The sequence below is a fragment of the Scyliorhinus torazame genome, chromosome 8 (genome assembly GCF_047496885.1).
Source record: "Scyliorhinus torazame isolate Kashiwa2021f chromosome 8, sScyTor2.1, whole genome shotgun sequence".
NCBI classification, from domain to species: Eukaryota; Metazoa; Chordata; class Chondrichthyes; order Carcharhiniformes; family Scyliorhinidae; genus Scyliorhinus; species Scyliorhinus torazame.
Genome location: NC_092714.1, coordinates 210,709,075 through 210,732,608, shown reverse-complemented (window position 1 = coordinate 210,732,608; position 23,534 = coordinate 210,709,075). Strand labels below are relative to the sequence as shown.

The following is a 23,534-nucleotide window of genomic DNA, read 5'->3' as shown; positions in this document are numbered from 1 at the left end:
GGCTAAGAATATAGTGGTGGACAGTGGGGGCAGATATGTGATGGTGAATGGCAGATTGCAGGGTGAGGCGGTTGTGCTGGTGAACGTATATGCCCCGAACTGGGATGACGCGGGATTCATGAAGCGAATGCTGGGACGTATCCCGGACCTGGAGGTGGGAAGCTTGGTCATGGGGGGGGATTTTAACACAGTGCTGGATCCAGGGCTAGACCGGTCCAGATCCAGGACCAGGAGAAGGCCAGCAGCGGCCAAGGTGCTTAAGGGATTTATGGAACAAATGGGGGGAGTGGATCCGTGGAGATTCGCCAGGCCGATGGCTAAAGAGTTCTCTTTCTTCTCCCACGTCCATAAGGTATACTCCCGGATGGACTTTTTCGTTTTGGGAAGGGCACTGATCCCGAAAGTGGCAGGAACGGAGTACTCGGCTATAGCCGTTTCAGACCACGCCCCGCATTGGGCGGATTTGGAACTAGGAGAGGAAAGGGAGCAGCGCCCACTCTGGCGACTAGATATGGGACGACTGGCGGACGAGGGGGTCTGCGGAAGGGTGAGGGGGTGTATTGAGCGATACCTGGAGGTCAATGACGATGGGGAGGTTCAGGTGGGGGTAGTATGGGAAGCGCTGAAGGCGGTGGTTAGAGGAGAGCTGATCTCCATCAGAGCCCACAAGGGGAAACAAGAGGGCAAAGAAAGAGAGAGATTAGTGGGGGAAATTTTGAGGGTGGATAAAAAATATGCGGAGGCCCCAGACGAAGGGCTATACAGAGAAAGACGAAGACTACAGACGGAGTTTGACCTGCTGACCACGGGAAAGGCAGAGGCACAGTGGAGGAATGCACAGGGGATGCAATATGAGTATGGGGAAAAGGCGAGCCGGCAGTTGGCCCGCCAACTTCGGAAGAGGATGGCGGGGAGAGAGATCGGGGGAGTTAGGGACGAAACGGGAAATATGGAGCAGAGAGCAGGGAAAGTGAACGAGGTGTTCAAGACCTTTTATGAGAGGCTATATAAGTCCCAACCCCCAGGGGGAAAAGAAGGAATGTTACACTTTCTGGACCAGCTAAGGTTCCCGAAGGTGAAGGGGCAGGAGGTGGCAGGTCTGGGGGTGCCAATCGAGATGGATGAGGTGATTAAAGGACTGGGGAACATGCAGGCAGGGAAGGCCCCGGGACCAGACGGGTTTCCGGAGGAATTCTACAGGAAGTATATGGATCTGTTGGCCCCGCTCTTGGCGAGAACCTTTAATGAGGCTAAGGAAAGGGGGCTGCTACCCCCGACAATGTCGGAGGCGACGATATCACTAATCCTGAAACGAGATAAAGACCTGCTGCATTGTGGGTCATACAGGCCTATCTCACTCCTAAATGTAGATGCCAAACTGCTGGCAAAAGTGATGGCGACAAGGATAGAGGATTGCGTCCTAGGGGTGGTGCATGACGACCTGACAGGGTTTGTAAAGGAGAGACAACTGAATGTTAATGTACGAAGGTTGCTGGGGGTGATGATGATGCCCCCACCGGAGGGGGAGGCAGAGATAGTGGCGGCGATGGATGCAGAGAAGGCATTCGATAGGGTGGAGTGGGAATATCTGTGGGAGGTGCTGAAGAGGTTTGGGTTCGGTGAGGGGTTTATTAGATGGGTCAGACTCTTTTATGGGGCCCCGGTGGCAAGCGTAGTCACAAACCGGCAAAGATCGGGGTATTTTCGACTACATAGGGGTACAAGACAAGGGTGTCCCCTGTCCCCGTTACTGTTTGCGTTGGCAATTGAACCACTGGCCATAGCGCTGAGGGATTCTAAGAAGTGGAGGGGGGTGCTTAGAGGAGCACCGAGTGTCGCTCTACGCAGATGATTTACTGCTATACCTTGCGGACCCGTAGAGGGGATGCCAGAAGCAATGCAGATACTTAAGGAGTTTGGAGAGTTCTCGGGATACAAACTAAATATGGGGAAGAGCGAGCTTTTTGTAATGCACCCCGGGGAACAGGGAAGGGGGATAGATGCTCTGCCGCTGAGGAGAGTGGAAAGGAACTTCCGATACCTGGGGATCCAGGTGGCCAGGAACTGGGGAACCCTGCATAGACTTAACCTGACGCAGCTGGTGGAGCAGATGGAGGACTTTTAGAGGTGGGATATGGTGCCGCTATCGCTGGCGGGCAGAGTGCAGGCAGTTAAAATGGTGGTCCTCCCGAGGTTTCTTTTCGTGTTTCAGTGCCTCCCCATTCTGATCACAAAGGCCTTTTTAAAAAAAATAGACAGGAGCATTACGAGCTTTGTGTGGGCAGGAAAGACCCCGAGAGTAAAGAGGGGGTTCGTGCAGCGTAGTAGGGACAGAGGGGGACTGGCGCTGCCGAGTTTGAGCGAGTACTACTGGGCCGCCAATGTGTCGATGGTGTGTAAGTGGATGAGGGAGGAAGAGGGAGCTGCGTGGAAGAAGCTGGTGATGGCGTCCTGTAAGGGAACGAGCCTAAAAGCGCTGGTGACGGCGCCGCTGCCGTTCTCCCCAAAAAGGTACACCACAAACCCAGTGGTGGTGGCAACCTTGAGGATCTGGGGGCAGTGGAGGCGAGACAGGGGAGTGACGGGTGCCTCGGTGTGGTCCCCGATAAGGAATAACCACAGGTTTGTCCCAGGGAGGATGGATGGGGAGGTTCCAGTGTTGGCAACGAGCAGGAATTAGGAAGCTGAGGGACCTGTTTATCGACGGGACGTTTGCAAGTCTGGGAGCGCTAGAAGAAAAATATAAGTTGCCCCCGGGGAACGCCTTCCGGTATATGCAAGTGAGGGCATTTGCGAGGCAACAGGTGAGTGAATTTCCGCAGCTCCCGACGCAGGGGATCCAAGATAGAGTGATTTCTGGGGTATGGGTCGGAGAGGGCAAAGTGTCCGAAATATACCGGGAGATGAGGGACGAGGGGGAGGCGATGATAGAGGAGCTGAAGGGAAAATGGGAAGAAGAGCTGGGGGAAGAGATTGAGGAGGGGCTATGGGCTGATGCCCTAAGTAGGGTAAATTCCTCGTCCTCGTGTGCCAGGCTTAGCCTGATTCAATTTAAGGTTCTACATAGAGCACATATGACGGGAGCAAGACTGAGCAGGTTTTTCGGGGTGGAGGACAGGTATGGGAGGTGCTCGGGAAGCTCGGCGAACCACACACACATGTTCTGGTCGTGTCCGGCACTGCATGAGTTCTGGGGGGGCGTGGCAAGGGTAATTTCAAAGGTGGTGAAGGTCCGGGTCAAGCCAGGCTGGGGGTTAGCTATATTTGGGGTTGCGGAAGAGCCGGGAGTGCAGGAGGCGAAAGAGGCCGATATTTTGGCCTTTGCGTCCCTAGTAGCCCGGCGTAGGATTCTACTCATGTGGAAGGAAGCGAAACCCCCAGACGTGGAAGCCTGGATAAACGACATGGCAGGGTTCATAAGATTGGAACAAATAAAATTTGCATTGAGAGGATCGGCTCAGGGGTTCTCCAGGCGGTGGCAACCGTTCCTTGACTATCTCGCGGAACGATAATGGAAAGATAGAAATGACAGCAGCAGCAACCCAGGGGGGAGGGGGGGGGGGGGGGAGGGGGGAGCACTATTTTGTGTTTTTGCTATTTGTTTTTTCTTTTTTTTTTAGTTGTTGTTAGTTCACTATATTATTTAAACAATGTTATTTACCAGTTAATGTATAATCCCTTGTTGAGTTGTAAAAACGGAAAAATTTTTGTTTGAAAATTTTAATAAAATATAAGATCACGCTTTATGTGGACGATGTGCTGCTGTTTGAGTCGAAGTCAGAAGTTTCAGTTCCCACTATGTAGTAGATAGATTTAGTGCCTTCTCCGGTTATAAGATTAACTTCACAAAATCGGAGAGTAGAGGATAGAGGGGTAACCCCCCCCCCCCCCACACACACCCCTCCTCCCCCCCCACACACACACATACTAATTTTCATAGATTAATAGAATTCATAGATTCATAAAATTTACAATGCAGAAGGAGGCCATTCGGCCCACCAGTCTGCGCCAGCCCTTGGAAAGAGCACTCTACCTATCCCCACACCTCCACCCTACCCCCACAACTCCACCCGATACCCACACCTCCACCCTATCCCCGTAACCCCACCTAACCTATTTGGATACTAAGGGGAATTTAGCATAGCCAGTCAACCTAACCTGCACATCTTTGGACTGTGGGAGGAAACCAGAGCACCCGTAGACACGGGGAGAACGTGCAGACTCCGCACAGACAGTGACCCAAGCCGGGAATCGAACTTGGGACCCTGGAGCTGTGAAGCAACTGTGCTAACCACTGTGCTACCAAGCTGCCCTTTTCGTTTTTGGTGGTCTCCTTCAGCGTTCACTGGTTGAAATTACCTACCTCCCCGCCACCTTTCAAACAACTTTACAGGGCTAATTTTTGTCAGTTAATTGTACCTATTAGATGAGACTGGACTCGTTGGTCCTTCCTGCCGGCATCGTGGTTGGGGAGGATTACTTTAATTAAGATAAATGCGTTGCCTAGATAGCTGTATCCCTTGCAGATGTTGCCAATCTTGTTCCCTGCTAGAGTCTTAAAGGAGATTAATGGAATTATTAGCTTGTTTATTTGGAATCAAAAGGAGTCTCATCTAAAGATCACCAAGCTGCAGTGCCCAGGTTCTGAGAAGGGGTCTGGGTGTCCTGAATATTCAGCTGTGCCAATTAGCCTCTCATAGAATTTACAGTGCAGAAGGAGGCCATTCGGCCAATCGAGTCTGCACTGGAGCACCCTACTTAAGCCCACAGCTCCACCCTATCCCTGTAACCCAGTAACCCCACCTAACCTTTTTTGGACGCTAAGGGCAATTTATCGTGGTCAATCCACCTAACCTGCACATCTTTGGACTATGGGAAGAAACCGGAGCACTCGGGGGAAACCCACGCAGACACGGGGAGAACGTGCAGACTCCGCACAGACAGCGCCCCAAGCGAATCAAACCTGGGAGCCTGGCACTGTGAAGCAACAGTGCTAACCACTGTGCTACCCTGCCTCTCATCTTAGGTTTATAAGGGACTGGGTTAGGAAGGATCCTACCTCCATTTGGCTCTATATTAAAAGAGACCGGTCAGCTTTCCCTTTGCAGTTACTTTATGGGGACTTTAAGTTGGGTTCTGCCAGGTGCAATAGTCCTATTACTTACTATTAATGCTCTTAGAGCATGGAGGACGGTCCATCAATTAGAAGAGATATTTAAACTGACCTCTTTCACCTACCTAGCGCTGCTAGACCTCCCGCCTAGTTTAATGGACCATGGATTTGATACTTGGAGGGATAGGGGCCTATGTAGGCTGGGAGATATGGGCCAGGATTCTCCAAGACTCCACACCGCAATCATGCTCGGCGCAGGGGCAGAAAATGGGGCGACCGGAGAATTGACGGCAGCCGCGCGCACACGCGGCCGACGTAGCGCCGGTCGGGGGCCATTGAAAGAGGACCCCGCGGCGATTCTCCGCGGACGACCGGCCGAGTTCCCACCGCCGTGGTTCACGTATGGTTCCACCCGGCGGGAGCTCGGAGTCGCGGCTGCGGTGGCAGTCCTGGTGGAGAGGAGGGGGGGGGGGGGGGAGATCCATTACCGGGGGGGCCTCCACGACGGCCAGGCCCGCGATCGGTGACCACCGATCGGCGGGCGGGCGCGATCTGGGGGGGCCTACCTCTTCTGCGCAGGCCCGCTGTGTGGGTCCACCATGTTGCCGGGGCCGCCGCCGCAGGCGGCCACCGCGTGCATGTGTGGACCCGCGGCCGGAAGTGCAGGGCCCATATCGGCTGCGTGGAGCACTCCAGGGCCCTGCTAGCCCCCTTAAAAATGGAGAATCACTCTGGGCTTTCTAGAAAAAAGTCCAGACTGATTCACGCCCATTTCCTTGCGGGCGTGGTATTATGGGCCAGGGTTTAGAGAACCCCAAAGTGTATCATGGAGTTCACCTGACCCACACTTTTAATAGATTGTGGTATGGGGAGCACACGGCCCACTCTACAGGTGTGGTACAGCAGAAATGGAAAAGTATTTTTTAAAGCAAAACAATGTTTATTCTATGAACTCAAGTTAACCTTTTTAAAACATACAGTGAACGTCTTAGCAACCATCAATTCAAATACAACCCCCAAAGAATGCAACACTATGTAATCTTAAATAACTTCCCAAACAACATCCAGAAGACAAAAGAAACACCTTTTAACAGAAGCACATTAGGTTTACGTTCACTACTGAGAACATTTATAATTCTGAATTCACCAAAATACCAAGAGATAGTATTTTCATGGCAGAGAGATCAACAGTACACCTGCTCTGTCTGGCTTCAGCTCCAACACTGAAAACAAAACAAAAACACACCCTGTAGCAAACAACCTAAAACAAAAGTAAAAAGCTGACAGACAGCCCAGCTCCACCCACACTCTGACATCACTGATACACTCCATTTCTTAAAGGTACATTTCTTAAACACCCATTTCTTAAAGGTACATTTCTTAAACACCCATTTCTTAAAGGTACTCTCACATGACAGTGGGGACATAGCCCCATTATTGGAGAATCCCGCCCCATTCACTGGTGCCTCCTTATCATCCTTTGAGAAGCAATGCCAACAATTTGATATTCCAAGTCACCCTTTTTTAAGTATCTGCAACTTTATCTTTAGCAAGACAACTTTACATCCTGACTCTTCTATTTCTCCAGTGGAAAAAATCCTGATTTCTGTGGAGCCGAAACACTTAATTAGCAAGTTTTACGATACCTTGTGTTTGAGATCCTGTGTTAGTACATTGGGTACTTTGCACTATTGGGAAAGAGACCTGGCACCTAATATTGGTCTGGAAACATGGGATAGTATGTGAGATTTTGCCAATAAGGTTTCAGTGTGTAATAGAATGAAGAAGACTCTGTTCAATATTCTGCACCACTTACCTATTACTTGGGGCGTGATTCTCCGGCCTTGTTGCACTCTTGCTTGAGAGAAACGAGGCCGGTGACTAGCGGGAGAGGCTGAAATGAGAACCATGCCAGGCGCCAAACAGTTTGCGATGCAACCGGCCTGCTCCCGTAGACAAAATCGGGATTCTGCTGCAGCATGGCGAGAAGCCAATTATCACCACTGAAGCCCTATTACCATACAATTAATGGAGCCAACAGCCTCCCGTCACTCATCGGCCTCCCCAGCAAGTGGTCATGCTGGCGCCGATTAGTACTCCTTTTTAAAAATGACCCGGCCGCCCATCAGGCCAGGGAGGGACCCAGAGGGGGAGGCCTGCAATGGCTCAGGGTGTACAAACATCGCTGGTCCTTTGAACAGATGACGGACAGCATGTGCCGCAAGAGGCTTCGCCTCAACAAGGAGTCAGTGCGGCACCTGTGCCATGTCCTTGCGGACTTGGCACCACGTGGAAGAGGAGAACACCCACTCTCTGTGGCTGTCAAGGTCGCCGCAGTTCTGAACCTTTATGCCTCGGGATTATGCCAGGGCTCAAGCGGAAGCCTGTGTGGCATCTCGCAGGCCACAGTCAACAGGTGCATTTGACAGATCACGGATGCCCTGTATGCACAGCCCAAGTATCAAGGGATTCATGCCATCGCTGGGTTGCCCCAGGTCCAGGGGCTGATAGACTGCACACATGTTTCCTTGCGCTCACCGGGCCATCTGGGATAGCCCTATATTAACAGGAAGGAGTTCCACTCCCTGAACATACAGCTCGTGTGTGCCCACCACATGAAGATCATGCACGTGTGTTCCCGCTTCCCAGGTAATGTGCCCGACAGCTTCACTTAGGATGTGGCCTGGTCCATAATCGCTTCCTTCCCCCCCCCCCCCCCCCCCCACCGCCCCGGTCTCCCCACAGACCCTCACCAATCTCTTACCTCCCTCCCTTTCTCCCCCATCAGTCCGGTGCCCTCAGTGTTCCTCAACGTGCTTAGCCTTCCTTGCTCTGCCGCTAAATCTAGGTGTGTCCCCATGATGCGGATCAGAGGTGGAGGCAGCCAGCTGTTTACCACATCCCGTAGCCTTCAATGCTCCTGGCAGGCATCCTCTGGGGCCGGAGGGCTCCAGCGCACTTGTCGGAGACACATGCACGCCGTGCCGCCCTGTGCTGGCTGTGAGACACGGCCTCATCAGAGGGGTGGAACTCGGGGGAGCTGGTGGCCACCGTCCCCACTACATGGAGCAGGTCAGGATTGGCACCCAGCACCCTCTCCTCGCGCTCGGTTCTAATAGGGCCCTGGGGTTCAACTCGGGAGGGAGGGGTAGCTGGTTCGGGCCCCGGCTGACCCTGTATCATCTGGCTCTGCCTGACATCTCCCCGATGGCTGCACCATCATGTCGATGCCCTCGGCGATGCTTCTCAGTGATTGGACCATTCCCATCTGCGAGTGGGACATGTCCCGCAGAACCTCATCAAAGTTATGTCCTCCAGTGAGTCAGACATTCTGCTGAGACCCTCAGCCATGGCCGTCACTGACAGCGCAATGCCTTGGACACCTCCACTAATGTTGCTGATGTCATGCACCAGGCTCTTCACTTTGGTCGCCACCCTAGCAGTGTTGGCCTCAGTGCCACCCATTGCCGTCGACATCTTCTGCGGCCGTAGCCTCTGGGACACCACCACATCAGCTATGGACCTGCTGGAGTGTCGCTGACACTCCCCCTGAATGTCGCAGCCATACCCTAACGTCTCCATTATCTCCGGGATAGCATATTTCCAAAGGCTCAGCATCTAGCTGGGAATCAGCTGGGTCCTGGGATCCAGCAGACCTCCGATTGTGCATTACTGCCTCCACCTGATATAAATCAGCAACTGCGTGGTGCTCACGTGGAGTGAAGTGGTGGCCCAGAAGCCTGGCCACTAACGTTTCCCACCAAGATGCGTGTATCTGCGCTGGTGGAGGGCGAGGATGACAGCTGTGATGCGTCGATCCTCACCTCTGCGGAGTGCGCTGACTTTTGCATTGCTCTGTCCTCGGCCACCTCCATCACCTCCAGGGCCCATTCCTCGAAGGTCTGGCATGCCTCCACCAGTCTGGGCCTTCTCCTGGCGATTATGGGAGAGCTTCTCCTGCAGAGACACGGCGACGGCATCGTTAGCTGTACACACGGTTCACAGTGGTGGGGGGGGGGGGGGGGGGTGGTGAAGGACGGGTTGGGGGGAGGGTTGAGGGGGAAGGGGAGGGTGAAGGGGGGTTGGGGGCCGCATGGAGGATTGGGAGATGGATGCTCACGTGGGGGCGTAAGGTCTCAAGGGGTGGAGGAACGTTGATGTCAACTCACCCATAATTCCTGGTGTAGGTCGTTGATCTTTTGCAGCACTGGATGCCAGTCCTCTTGGTCATGCTTCCTGAGTTGACGGCCACTGCCACTTCGTCTCAGGCGGCACTGGCTGCCCTATGGCTCAGCCTCCAAGATCCTCAGGGACAAGGACATCCCCTCTGGCCTTGACTGCATCTAGGAGCCTTTCCGGGACCACGTCCCCAAATCTTGGGGCTGGTCTTCTCGTTGCCGTGGCTGCGAGGTGAGTGGGGCTGGCTGTGCAAGTGCTGTTTAAGTGCCGGTCGACCTTGTTAGCGGGGGGCGGGGGGCGCTTGGTGAACGGCGTCCCGGCGAATTAGCTGGCGAGCCTTCATTTACGACATGAAGCCCATGGGGTCCCATTAAGTGGGCCAATTAACGTTGAATAACATTCCCGGCCTCGCACCGGGAAGCATGTGGCAGTTCCCACTCATTAACATACTTAGCAATCTTTCCGGAAAATCGTGCCCTCAGAGTCTGAGACACAGCTTTGATCCTATTATATCCCCAATGTGCCTGAGGTGTCTGGTAGTCGAGGATGATTATATACACTGCGTATGGACCTGCGTCAAAGTGCTGAAGAGGATAGTTGACAGGACCTTAGAGTTTGATCCTTTTCTCCTACCTGGAAGACTCAGAATTAGGAACATTGTTGACGTTAATTAAAAAAAGGCTATAAGACCTTTGCGGCCTGTAAAAATATCCTCTGCTCTTGGATTAGTGACAAGTATCTTTCAATTCAAAATTGGTATAAAATAGTTGTGGAATGTATCCCTATGGAACTCCTGACGTCTGTGATCTAAGTCGGATTCATAATGTGTGGGCCCCTATCTCAAATTTATAGACTCCGCTTGTCTGATCTGCTCCTGCAGGTTTTCCCCTGAGCCATGTTGCAAGTTGTGATTTCGCTATACATAAAGGTGTGCATCTTGGTACGTTATCCTATCATGTTTATTTGGCCCTTTCCTCTTTTCCCCCCACATTTTCTGATTGATCCGGTCCCAGTTCTTAAGAACGATTGCATTGAATTTATCCCGTCTTCCTCTGTTCTTACATCTGCAGAAATGTTTGTTCTGTACTGTACCAGTTGTGCTATGAAAAATTTGTTGCGTTTTTAAAAAAAATTATTAAACTCTAATTAAAAATATGTATTTAAAATGTTGCCCATGAAGTTGCTGGTGGTGTGAGCTGGTAAGAGCACAGCAAGGACATCTGGGCACCTTGGTGAACAACAGAACGAGTAGTGTAGCTCTTTCATCAATGAGATTAAAGAATTGAGAAATAAGAGAAATGACCATGATGAGTGAATTCACCTACTCTAATTCAATGTCAAATCAGGTACAGTAAGAGAGATAGGGAAATAAAGAATAGGTTAAGAGAGAAAGATAAATAAAGGAAAACCAATTAAATGTTAAGTTTAAGACCTCCTGAATCAATTCACAATCAGTTGAAATGAGACACAATACCAGTGACCACTTCATCAAAATCATACTCAGGTTGTTAATTACAGGACTTAATTGGCCTTTAGTCTCATGACAGAAAGTTAACGTGCTAATGCAACACTGCCATAAAAATTGTGGGAAGGTTAAACAGGCGATGTTATTTTCACAATACTAGTGGAATGGTACAAATCAGCCAGCAATTTGTGGCAATTTTCAACTTGAGATTTCTTTTCCTCACCCTCCTCACCACGAGATGCAGGCTGACCGCCACATTAATAACTATGTGCATTGTTCAGGTATCAGTATTATTTAATCAAAAACTGGCTCATTATTTCTCTGCATTTAAAGCTTTCTTTAATGTTTCGATACAAATTCATAAGCAATGCAGCGAAATATGACTTTTTACAACCTGGTCTTTTCCTCCTGTTTTTCTCTTTGATTATCTCATTTTGTTATTAAGTTCCTTCAGTGCAGCTTACTTTAAAAAAAGACTCGCATTTATATAGAACTTTTCATGATCACCAGATTCCTCAAAGCCTTTTACAGCCAGTGAAATACCTTCGAAGTGTAAGCACTATTGTGATGTAGGAAACATTATGGTTCTTTAATAAATATCTGTGGAAACCAATTTCCATATTTTAAAATTATAGGCTCTTTATACTATTATTGGCACATTGTAAACTTGCTTCTATTTTACAAGGAGGCTAAAATATGTAAATAGAATGTTGTGAGTTCTTGAGTTCAAATCTTTTTTTTCCATACTTTTTCATATTCACACTGTACCTTATCTAAAGTAAATGCTATTAATGGCTTTTAGTTCCAGTTGGCTGATTTGCACTTTGTACAAGTCTGGCTAAATGCAATATAGTAAAAGTTATATTTTTGTCCTTTTTAATATACAACTTATTCACAGCATAGGAACAATCAATGCTTACCTTTGCTCTGAAAATGTTATTTGCCAAAGCACTACGAAGGAATGAGGTTACAGCTTGTGTCACCTTGGGGTTCTCATCTAACTGAAGAATACTGATTGTCTGCAAAGTTTGGTGCAGAGGCTGTATCTCAGAGACTAGCTTTTCTTTTAACTTTTTCAGTGTCTTCATCTTCTGTGCTGTTTGCAGAGCTTCAGGGAGAAATACTAAAAATATAAATAACCAAAAGAGTTTTTTAAAAGGCAATCTGTCAAAATGTTGAATAATTCAGGTTATTCTTCACAGTCTTTTAATATGCTATTTCACAAAAGGATTAATTTTTGTTAGAAATGCTCATTTTTTAAGTGTATTCTAAAATAAGAAATAGGAGCAGGAGTAGACCATTCAGCTCCTCGAGCCTGCTCCGTCATTCAATACAATCATGGCTGATTTGATTGTGCCCTTCACTCCATTTTCCTGCCTCTCTCCCAAAACCCCCGAGTCCCATATTGATCACAAATCTGACTAACTCCGTAATCCAGAGACACTGATTAATTTGTTGGACATGTGGGTTCCAACCATAGCAACCGGTAAATCATAGAACCACTACAGTGCAGAAGGAGGCCATTCAGCCAATCAAGTTTCCACCCTTGGAAACAGCACTCTAACTAGGCCCATGTGATGTAGGAAACATTATGGTTCCTTAATAAATATCTGTGGAACCCTACCTAATCTTTTGGACACTAAGGGGCAATTTATCATGGCCAATCCACGTAACCCGCAATCTTTGGACAGTGGGAGGAAACCGGAGCACCCGGAGGAAACCCACGCAGACAAGGGAAGAATGTGCAAACTTCACATAGGCAGTCACCCGAGACCGGTATTGAACCCAGGTCCCTGGTGCTATGAGGCAACAGTGCTAACCACTATGTCAGTGCGCCTCAATTAATCCAGTAATGTTGCCATGAAACTATGATCAAGTGTCATAAAGACCCATGTTTCGAGAAATAAATCTGCTGTCCATTCCTGGTATTGTCAGCATGTGACTCCAAATCCACAGCAATGTGGTTGGCTCTTAATTGCCCTCTGAAATGGTATAGCAAGCCACACAGCTCAAAGATAAGTAGGGATGAGCAACAAACGCTGTCCTTGCCAGCAACATTCACATCCAATCTCCACTGCTTGCGAAAGAATTCCAAAGTCTAATGCCCCTCAGAAAAAAAAATCCTCCTTTGTCATAAATGGGAGACCCCTTATTTTAAGACAGTAGCTTTAGACCCACATTTCCAACCCTCAAATTGAATGTGAAATTCTAGCATGTTCTGATAACTCTTGCCTAAAGGATCCTTTACAATGAGATCATTAATTAATCCTGCGTCATTATACATTACCAGGTTTAATATAACTTGCTCCTTGGTTGGTTTCAGAATGTATTGTTCTAATAAGCTGTCCCAACAGGAAGAGGGGAGGCTCCAGGCAGGTGAAGGAGATACTGTATAAAAACAAGGTGAAATTCGGGCTCCTTTTTCCGGCGCGAATGTGAGTTACGTATGAGGGTCAGCACCACTATTTCGAGGAACCCGAAGAGGCGATGGACCTGAGCTGAGGACGTTTGGACTCATGTCAGAACTTTTAAGTATATGTGGTGTCTCTCCCGTTTTGAAAATTGCCTGCATGTTTGGGTCCGTTTTTATCGTTCTTTTTTTCGACCTTTTTAGGGTCTTGGAAGGTGGGAGAGCTGTGGGTTTTTTTGCGTGCTTTTTGCGTGGTTTACCTGAATGTTTCTTTTTTGGGTTCTTTGATTAGTTGGATTTTGGCTGGGGGGAAAATAATAAAGAAAACAGTTAAAAGGGTTGGGTTAAGATGGATGCTTCAGGGGAACTTTGAGCAATCTTTTTCTGTGTCTGTATGGGAAGGACTGAGAGTGCCTGTTATTTCTTATCTCTTTTTTTCTTCTTGTTCAACTTGAATTGTGCTATTGTAGGGGTTGTTTATGACTTGTATAGAGTGTTTGCTTAAGTAGGGCTGATCTGGGGAAGTGGTATGGAGTCTGGTCGGGGGGGTGCTGACTGGGAACAATGGGTGGGAGACGCGCTGGCGCCGAGGCTGGGAGCACCAGGCTAGCTGAGTGGGGCTAGTCAACGGTAGCCAAGGTGGGGGGGGGGTGCATATATAGTTAGATTAGAGCAGGGGTTAAGTGATAGGATGGTGTTGCTGGGGGGAGGAAGGTGGGGGAGTTGTTCTGCTGACGGGGATGGAAACTGGGCATGGCAACAGTGAGGTGGTCATGGGTGAAGCCGGTCAGGTGGCAGGCCAGATGAACCGCGACACATGGCTGGGGGACTGGCCAAGGAAAGGGGATGGCTTATCGGCAATGGGGGGGGGGGGGGCGAAGTGACCCCCAACCAGGCTGATCACCTGGAATGTTAGAGGGTTAAACGAGCCAGTGAAGAGGGCGCGTGTGTTTGCGCATCTGCGGGTTCTGAAGGCGGACATAGTCATGCTGCAGGAGACGCACCTGAACGTGGCAGACCAGGTTAGGTTAAGGACGGGCTGGGTCAGTCAGGTCTTTCATTCGGGGCTTGATTCTAAGACGAGGGGGGCTGCGATCCTGATTAATAAAAGAGTACAATTTGAGGCGGAGGGCAGTCGTGGATGGGGGTGGTAGGTTCGTTATGGTGAGGGGTAAGCTCGAAGGGGTGAGAGTAGTCCTGGTTAGTGTGTATGCCCCTAATTGGGACAATGTGTATTTTATTAGGAGGATGCTAGGGAAGATCCCCGACTTGGGCTCGCGTAAGCTGATCATAGGCGGGGACTTTAATACAGTCCTGGTCCCGAGCCTGGACCGGTCATGTTCAAGAACGGGCAGGTTGCCAGCGATGGCAAAGGAACTGAGAGGGTTCCTGGAGCAAACGGGGGAGCAGATCCGTGGAGATTTAGCCGGCCGACGTACTACTCCCACGTCCACAAGGTGTATTCCCAAATCGACTACTTTGTTGTGAGTAGGGACCTGCTGGCCGGAATGGTGGGGGACAGAATATTCGGCAATTGCCATATCAGACCATGCTCCGCACTGGGTAGACCTGCAGTTTTGTAAGGACAGCTTTCAGCACCCACCATGGAGGCTGGAAGTTGGATTACTCGTGGACGAGGCGGTGTGCGAGAGGCTGAGGAGACGCATGCAGAATTACCTGCAGGTGAACGATTCTGGAGAAGTCTCGGCAGCGGTGCTCTGGGAGACAGTGAAGACAGTGGTGAGAGGGGAGCTGATTTCAATTCGGGCGTACAGGGACAGGGCAGAGACGGACCGACTGATTAAGGAAATTCTATGGATGGACAGGAGTTACGCGGAATCCCCGAGGCCAGAGTTACTCAGGAAACGACAGAGGCTGCAGGCCGTATTTGGGGTGCAGACTACAGGCAAGGCTGTAGAGCAGCTTAGAAAGGTAAAAAGCGCGATTTATGAGCATGGGGAGAAGGCCAGTAGAATTCTTGCGCAACAACTAAGGAAGAGGGAAGCGGCTAGGGAAATAGGGAGGGTAGTGGATGGGGAGGGTAATCTAGTGGGTGACCCGGCAGGGCTGAACAAGATCTTTAGGGACTTTTGTAGGAAGCTGTACAAGACAAGACAGAGCTGCCCTCTATCCCCACTGCTGTTTGCGCTGGCCATCGAGCCGCTGGCAATTGCTCTGAGAGCTTCTAGGGGCTGGACGTTTATAGGAAGCTGTACACTTCGGAACCCCCCGGGGGAGGGATGAGGCGATTCCTGGATGGACTGACCTTCCCAAGAGTGGGGAGGGGGTTGGTGGACGGACTGGAGGCCCTGGTCAGGCGAAACCAGAGAATCCCGCCATCAATGAACAGCTGGAGAATTCTGGGCGAGATTTCACTGACATACATATTTGCATTGGATATCATGGCCATGTATAATGCAGGGTATTGCACTGGCATCACAGTTGAATTTTTGACTGAAAAATTGTGTTTTGGTTGAACTTTAGGAGACAAATAAAAGGTTATGTCGGGATAAGGTCCTAAGAACATATCGAACTCTTGGTAACGTTGATTAACATTAGATCTGGAGTGAAGATCCAATTCTACAATGCTTTGAGATATTATGGCTATGATTTGCACATTCTCCGCGTGTCTGCATGGGTTTCCTCCAGGTGCTCTGGTTTCCTCCCACAGCCCAAAAATGTGCAGGTTAGGTGGGTTGCCATGATCAAAGTGCGGGATTACAGGGAAGGGTGGGTGAGTGGGCCTAGGTAGAGTGGTCTTTCGGTGGGTCGGTGCAGACTCGATGGGCCGAATGGCCTCCTTCTGCACTGTAGGAATTCTACGGTATGTTTAAACTTCAGTCTCGACCCATTGAAATTTGTTTGATGCATTTACAACTTGGCACAACTGCAGCAAAATATCTTGTAGTTCAACATAAATGCTGTTAATAAATTGCTGTTAAATCAATAGCCACATTCCAGTTTTAGTACAAGCAAGTAACATATTTTACTCCTACCTTCCTTTGCAAGTCTGATCAGATATGTCCCCAGCTGAGTAATATTGTACTTTTTTACATAGTTGAAAAACTGGAAGACTGTCACCACTTCCTCTGAGACATTTGGACTCAGCAGCAATTCACAACAGCTGACAATCTGGTGTAGAAGTGTTCTGAATACTTACAAAAACATGAAAATAGTGAAAATGTAAAGATTGAATACCTCATTACAGACTGCTTTGAGAAGAGTTCTTTGACCATGCAAGATCAACTAGAAAGTCATTTGGGATCAACCTTGAAAAAGGAATTCATCCTTGTTACAGTTTAATGGGGGAGGGTCATCCAACCACTGGCAATGGCTTAACTCACACTATCATGGTTCATTTAGAGCCCTGTCTGTGATACTCAGCAATCAGTGCAAGATTTCCTTCTACATAGTTCATGAACTCTGCCACAAGACAAGGAAAGATTAATCTATGACCAAAGGACAGGAGAATTATGATTTGTGTACGAGTAGAAAAGGTTACATTTCTGTATCTCTGTAAAATGATCACAGATCTTGGTAATTCATTTCCTTTTCAACTGATGTAATTTAATTGTCCACTCCAGTCTAATCCACTTTGACACATTGCTGACTTGAATCATAATGTTGCTGACATTTTTGTTTGCTGCATTTCTCTGAAATAGCCGAACAATCTTTCTTAATACTGCTCGGCTAATCTAAAGTTCGAGTGATTAAACTTGACAACCGCTCAGTCTCAATAAATAGTATGTTTTCTGCTGTGTGTAACCTAATAGCTGTTCCTGTCTGTTGTAACTTTTGTAGTTTACTCCCACAGCCATCAGAAGGACACATAATCTCATGGTTTCAACATAGATGCCGTTCGTTGAGTCAATTAATGGCATATCACATTAGTAAACATCTAACTACCATACTTGGGATCTCTGCTCCCTGTCTTTCTCCACTGCCGTAAACATTTGATGAAGAGAATAAATTCATAAGACTGTAGAAATGCAAAGCAAGTGATTCATCATTGAATGAAAAAGGGCAGGTTAATTCTGGTCCCTTCATATGTACTGGCTTGTTTTACACATTTGTACTTTGGAAATCCAATATGTGCAGTATTTTTTTAAATACAGCTGAGTGGCAGTGATTAAATTAACCTTTAGCTCATTAGTTTTTTATAATGCTAATGTAAAAATGTTCTGCCATTTTTATTTTGTTACTAGAATTCTGAATAGTAGAACCACTACAAAAGTGGAATTTAGTGTGATTTGGTAACAAAAATGGACAATTACCATTTAAACAAAATTGCGAGGTCACTAACTCCCTGGTGCATTCTCCATGGCAATGCTTCAACCAGGTTTGACTTGCCAACCATTCAGCGCCCTTCTCTCTTGCTGCTCCCTTTGACATTTGGCATTCTTGAATCTGTCCTGGTGAGTGCAATATGAAAAGCTTTGATAGCGTGTCTCTGTTTCAGCAATAATATTTAATATTGGGGCCTCAACATTTCACTCTATTATTTATTGATTTGGTGCATAAAAAACCAAAAGCAAAATATCAGGATACTGAAAATCTAAAAACATACACAGAAAATATGGCATTACTCAGGAGGTCCGGCAGTAGCTGCAGGAAGAGAAACAGATGTTTGAGGTCAATTACCTGTCGAAGGGTTAACAATGGACGTGAATCAGCGACCGCGGTGCGCCTGGCGCAGACCACGGCGTGCCGGGTGAATAGCGGGAGAAGGCAAAATTGGGATTCGCTATTTTGCAATTCACACAGCCCACTCCCGATGGAGAGTACCAGATCGCGGACAAAAATAGCGAAAATATCATTAACCCTAATTTGCATTAATTTAATATCATTAACAAGAATGAAGTTGAATGCAGCAGCCTTCCAGGGACAACCGACTCCCCAGCGGGAAATCACATGGGCGTCGTTCAGTACTCCTTTTCAAAAACGTGAAGCTGGTGCATTGACGTCTGAGGGGAACGGAGGAGGTGAGTAACCCTTTCCATTTTCCGGCATGCAATTCAAGGGTCCTGGAGCTACTGAGCCAGTGCTAGAGGGCTTGTTCAGTGGGCTGAACATTACAGGTCATGGGTCGCCCCTGGACCAGGAGGAGGAGGGGTGGGGGATTCACCTGTGAGGCCCTCAAGATATCTTTAAATGTCGTGGAGACTCATAACAGGGGCAACCAGAGCTGCAGCCTGTCTGTCCTACCAAACACATCCAGGACAGAGCCATGCTGCAGCTTCTCTCCTGAAAGTCCCCTTTGATTGTCAGCAGCTTCTAGCTTCACAGCTGAAAGCTATTTCAAATGAGGAATTAGCCTTGTTAGTTGTGAGAGACTTCATTCCCCTGAACTCTCCAGTGCCTCCTCGAGGGCACACATGCCATGCCTCAGAGGATGATTAGTGCACTGCATGTCCAGAAAGCTATGATGCCTGAACAGTGTGCCTGTATTCTAGGAGCATCAGCAGCTTAAGGGCAGCTGGCAGAAATGAAACACTAAAGAGCAGGGCTTCACCACTGAGGATCCTCTTACGGCCAAAGGGTAGGTGTGTGGGAGAGCGGAGGGCAGCTGATCATGGTCTCCCTAATGTTCCTGGCAGAGATCTAGTGTCTCCTGATGTGGCTGGGGGTGAGTGTGCATTGCAAGGTTTGTCAGCAAAACTGGCTCATTGGATGGCACTCTGAAAGAAGCGGGACAGTCATCGTAAGGATGGAGGAGACTTGGGTGATTTGAGGGTCCCGGGATGGAAGCCCTAAATGATTGTCGGTCTCTCTACTTCCAGATAAAATGAGGTTTGCTGGTTTAGATCTCGCGGAGGCTGCCCTCATGTTGCTAGTGGCAGCCGAGGCGAGCAAGCCGTAGACGCCAGCCAACACAGGATGAAGGAGGCACCCAATGTACAGGAGGCTGCCGCATGTGAAGACCCGGTTGCACATCAGGCTGAGGAGGGTTCAGAAGGGGCAACGAGTGACAGCCCAAGCTGGACATGAGCTGAAGGACACCATGGGCGGGATTCTCCACCCCCGCGCCAAAGTGCCCACGCCGTCGAGGTTCACGACGGCGTGAAACGGCCCCGATCCCGACCGATTCAGGCCCCGACAATGGGCTAGGATCGGGGCCGCGTCATCTACACGCACCAGGCCTTGTCGCCGCGTAAAGGCAGCGCCGCATAGATGACGCGGCCGGCGCCGCGTAACTGACGTCACCCGCGCATACGCGGGTTGGCCGGTGCCAACCCGCATATGCGTGGTTGCTGTCCTCTCTGAGTCCGCCCCGCAAGAAGATGGCGGACGGATCTTGCGGGGCTGCGGAAGGAAGGAGGTCCTCCTTCAGAGAGGACGGCCCGACGATCGGTGGGCACCGATCGCGGGCCATGCCACATTTGAGGTACCCCCCCGGTGCAGGATCCCCCCTCCCCGCAGGCCACCACCCCCAGCGTTCATGCGCTGTTCCCGACGGCAGCGACCAGGTGTGGACGGCGCCGGGGGGAACCCGTCGTTTTGGCCTGGCCGCTCGGCCCATCTGGGCCTGAGAATAGCGGGGGTGCCGGAGAATCGCCATTTTGGGTGTCTCCGGCGATTCTCCGGCCTGCGGCCCACGGAACTCAACGGGGCGGTTCCCGCCGCTTGGTAGAATCGCGGGAGGGCATCGGACCGGCGTCCCGGGAAATTTTGGCGGCCCAGGCGATTCTCCCAACCAGCACGGGAGTGGAGAATTTCGCCCCATGTGCCGCAGAAAATTCCATCTCAATAAAGAGACAGTGCAGCACCTGTGACACATCCTCGTGGACATGGCACCCCGTGGAGGAGGAGGATACCCGCTCCCAGTGGCTGTGAAGGTCACTGCAGCCCTAAAACATAGTTCGATTAAAGATATTCAGCATTGCTTTGTGAGGGGCAGGTCATGCCTCACAAGCCTCATTGAATTCTTTGAGGATGTGGCGAGACACATTGATGAAGGTCGGGCAGTGGATGTGGTGTATATGGATTTCAGTAAGGCATTTTAAGGTTCCGCATGGTAGGCTCTATCAGAAAGTTAGGGGGCATGGGATACAGGGAAAGTTGGCAGTCTGGATACAGAATTGGCTGGCCGAAAGAAGACAGCGAGTGGTAGTGAATGGAAAGTATTCTGCCTGGAGGTCGGTGACCAGTGGTGTCCCGCAGGGATCTGTTCTGGGACCTCTGCTCTTTATGGTTTTTATAAATGACCTGGATGAGGAAGTGGAAGGGTGGGTTAGTAAGTTTGCAGATGACACGAAGGTTGGTGAAGTTGTAGATAGTGTTGAGGGCTGTTGTAGGTTACAACAGGACATTGACAGGATGCAGAGCATGGTTGAGAAGTGGCAGATGGAGTTCAACCTAGATAAATGTGAAGTGATTCATTTTGGAAGATCAAATTTGAATGCTGAATACAGGGTTAAAGGCAGGATTCTTGGAAGTGTGGAGGAACAGAGGGATCTTGGGGTCCACGTACATAGATCCCTCAAAGTTGCCACCCAGGTTGATAGGGTTGTTAAGAAGGCTTATGGTGTGTTGGCTTTCATTAACAGGGGGATTGAGTTTAAGAGCCGCGAGGTTTGCTGCCACTTTATAAAACCCTGGTTAGACCACACTTGGAATATTGTGTCCAGTTCTGGTCGCCTCATTATAGGAAGGATGTGGATGCTTTGGAGAGGGTGCAGAGGAGATTTACCAGGATGCTGCCTGGAATGGAGGGCATGTCTTATGAAGAAAGGTTGAGGGAGCTAGGGCTTTTCTCACTAGAGCGAAAAAGGAAGAGAGGTGACTTGATAGAGGTGTACAAGGTGATGAGAGGCATAGATAGAGTGGATAGTCAGAGACTTTTCCCCAGGGTGGAAATGGCTGTCATGAGGGGAGATAATTTTAAGGTGATTGGAGGAAGGTATAGGGGAGATGTCAGAGGTAGGTTCTTTACACAGAGAGTGGTGGGTGTGTGAAATGCACTGCCAGCAGAGGTGGTGGAGTCAGAGTCATTAGGGACATTTAAGCGACTCTTGGACAGGCATATGGACAGCAGTAAATTGAAGGGGTGTAGGTTAGGTTGATCTTAGATTAGGATAAATGGTCGGCACAACATCGTGGGCCAAAGGGCCTGGACTGTGCTGTACTGTTCCATGTTCTATGCCACTGGGTCATTCCAGAGCTCAAGCGGGGACCTGTGTGGCATTTCCTAATCTTCCGCACACAGGTACATACCAGAGGTGACGGATGCTCTGTACGCCTGACATCAACTTTGAGCTGAACGAGGCCCACCAACATGCCCGGGCTGCACGTTTTGCTGCCATCACCGGAATGCCCCAGGCCCAGGGGGCAATCGATGGCACACTTGCAAGCACTCGGGCATCAGGGAGTACCCTATATTAACAAGAACGGATTCTACACCCTGAATGTTCAGATCGTGTGTGAAAACTGCCTTAGAATCATGCATGTGTGTGCCCGCTACCCTGGGAGCATGCATGACAGCTACATCCTGGGGCACTCAAAATCTTCGAGGACCACCACAAGTTTATGGGTTGACTCGTGGGTGACAAGGGATACGCACTGAGGACATGGCTGATGATGTCGGTGCGGAGGCCTGAGACCGAGTCGAAGACCCGTTATAATGAGGCCCACATTGCCACCCGCGCTGTCATTGAGCAGTGCATCGGGCTGATCATGATGCGGTTCTGATGCATGGGCTACTCTGGCAGTGCCTTGCAGTACACCCCCCAGAGGGTCTCCCGCTTTGTGATGCTCAGCTTTGCCCTATACAATCTGGCACAGCAGTGGGATGACATGCTGGAGGAGGAGGCAAAGGGACATACGGCTTCACCTGAAGATGAGGCGGACTAGGAGGTGCTGGAGGATGAGCCTGAGGAGGAGCTGGAGAATGGAGGACAGGTGGCAGCAAGGGTCCAATATGCCAGGAGAACCAGGGAGGACCTCATTGTCCCCAGATTCGTCTAGGACAAGGCACTATCCGTCAGGTCAAATCCCACCCCTCCCATCACACCATACCCTCCCTGATCACTCTGCTCCATTCTCCAAGGGTCTATGTAACATCATTCCAGGGTGATGTACCTGTGTTGGCACTATCAGCGGTTCACTATACAAGGCAGGAGAGTGATGATAACTCGCTGTGAGGAAAGTTCAGCTACAGCTAGTGACTTCACCAGTGCGCACTCAGTGATCCTCACTCTTCTTGACATTGCGTGGTCTATTGTTACATCTACATGTGTCCTCAGGATGCACATCAGAGGTAGAGGCAGCCTGATGCTTTCCATGCCCTGTGACCTTTGATACCCTTGGCGGTCGTCCTCTAGAGGGTCTGGAGCTGGAGGTCCCCAGGCAACTTATCCGTGTCATTGGCGCTGCCTTGCCACCCTGTCCTTCCCGCTGTCCTTGAGATGCGCTGGTTTCAGGAGAGGAGGGAATCAGATGAACTGGAAACCGCCATAGTCTCCTTGCTAGCAGGTCCCAATTGGGTTCCAGCGCTTCCTCCTCCCTGAGGGTGCCTGTAGGGCCCTGGGGCCTGTAGGGCCTGGGGGACTCCATGGGATGTAGGGGCAATTGGAATGAGCTCCATATGCCTGAGAATCTGGCTCTGTCAGCCATGGCGGCCCCTATTGACTGCACCTGCACCATGGTGTCAATGCGCTCAGTGATGGTCCTCAGCGACTGGACAATGCCCTGGAGTGCCACGGCAATGTCCACCTGCAACTGGGACATGTCCCTCAATGACTGGGCCATGATGTCAAGGCCCTCAGTCATGGTCGACACAGACTGAGCCCTGTCTTGGACATCACAACTCAAGGCATTGACGTCGAGCTCCAGGATTTCCATGGGGTTCGCCATCGTCGCAGTGTTGGCCTCAGCACCATCTCCTGTGCCTGAAACCTTTGGGTCTCCTTCAATCGGCCTTGCAGCCGCTGGAATGTTGCTTACATCCCTTTCTGAATCTCACGGCTCTGTCCTACCATCTGTATCAGCTCTGGGAGAACCTTGTCCAGAGGCTCGGCATCTGACTGGGACCCAGCTGGGTCCTGGGATCCAGCAGACCTCTGACTGCTGTCTCCTTTGGATGTTTCTGCCTCCAACTGATGTGCATCAGCAACTGTGTGGTGTTCACCAGATTGTGCCACCGAAGCTTGTCCACTAATGTTGCCACCGAGGTGTATCTCTCTGTGCATGTGGAAGGTGCAGGCGATAGCTGTGACGCCTCGTTGGTGTTTTCCTCCGTGGTGTGTGTGTGGGGCGGGGGTTACGACTCTGGATGGCCCGGGAAGGATCATTTTGTCAGGCATGAACAACTCACTTGAGACTGGTCGTCTAGGTGAAGCGGCAGTGGATCCTCACCTCTCTGGCACTGG

At 49.9% G+C, this 23,534-nt stretch overlaps 1 protein-coding gene across 5 annotated transcripts in view; it reads right to left on the bottom strand.

Annotated features, from left to right (window-relative positions):
- Positions 1–23,534, bottom strand: part of ripor3 (RIPOR family member 3) — a 412,703-nt gene that overhangs the window by 33,979 nt on the left and 355,190 nt on the right. For 3 of the 5 annotated variants that reach the window (XM_072514737.1, XM_072514735.1, XM_072514736.1), the window contains exons 18-20: positions 17,442–17,579; positions 16,164–16,322; positions 11,678–11,880 (exon numbers count right to left, since the gene is read on the bottom strand). In XM_072514737.1, coding sequence (XP_072370838.1) covers positions 11,678–11,880; positions 16,164–16,322; positions 17,442–17,579 — 500 coding nt within the window. The remainder of the gene's footprint in view (positions 1–11,677; positions 11,881–16,163; positions 16,323–17,441; positions 17,580–23,534) is intronic. The other 2 variants (XM_072514738.1, XM_072514739.1) reach the window with 1 other exon arrangement.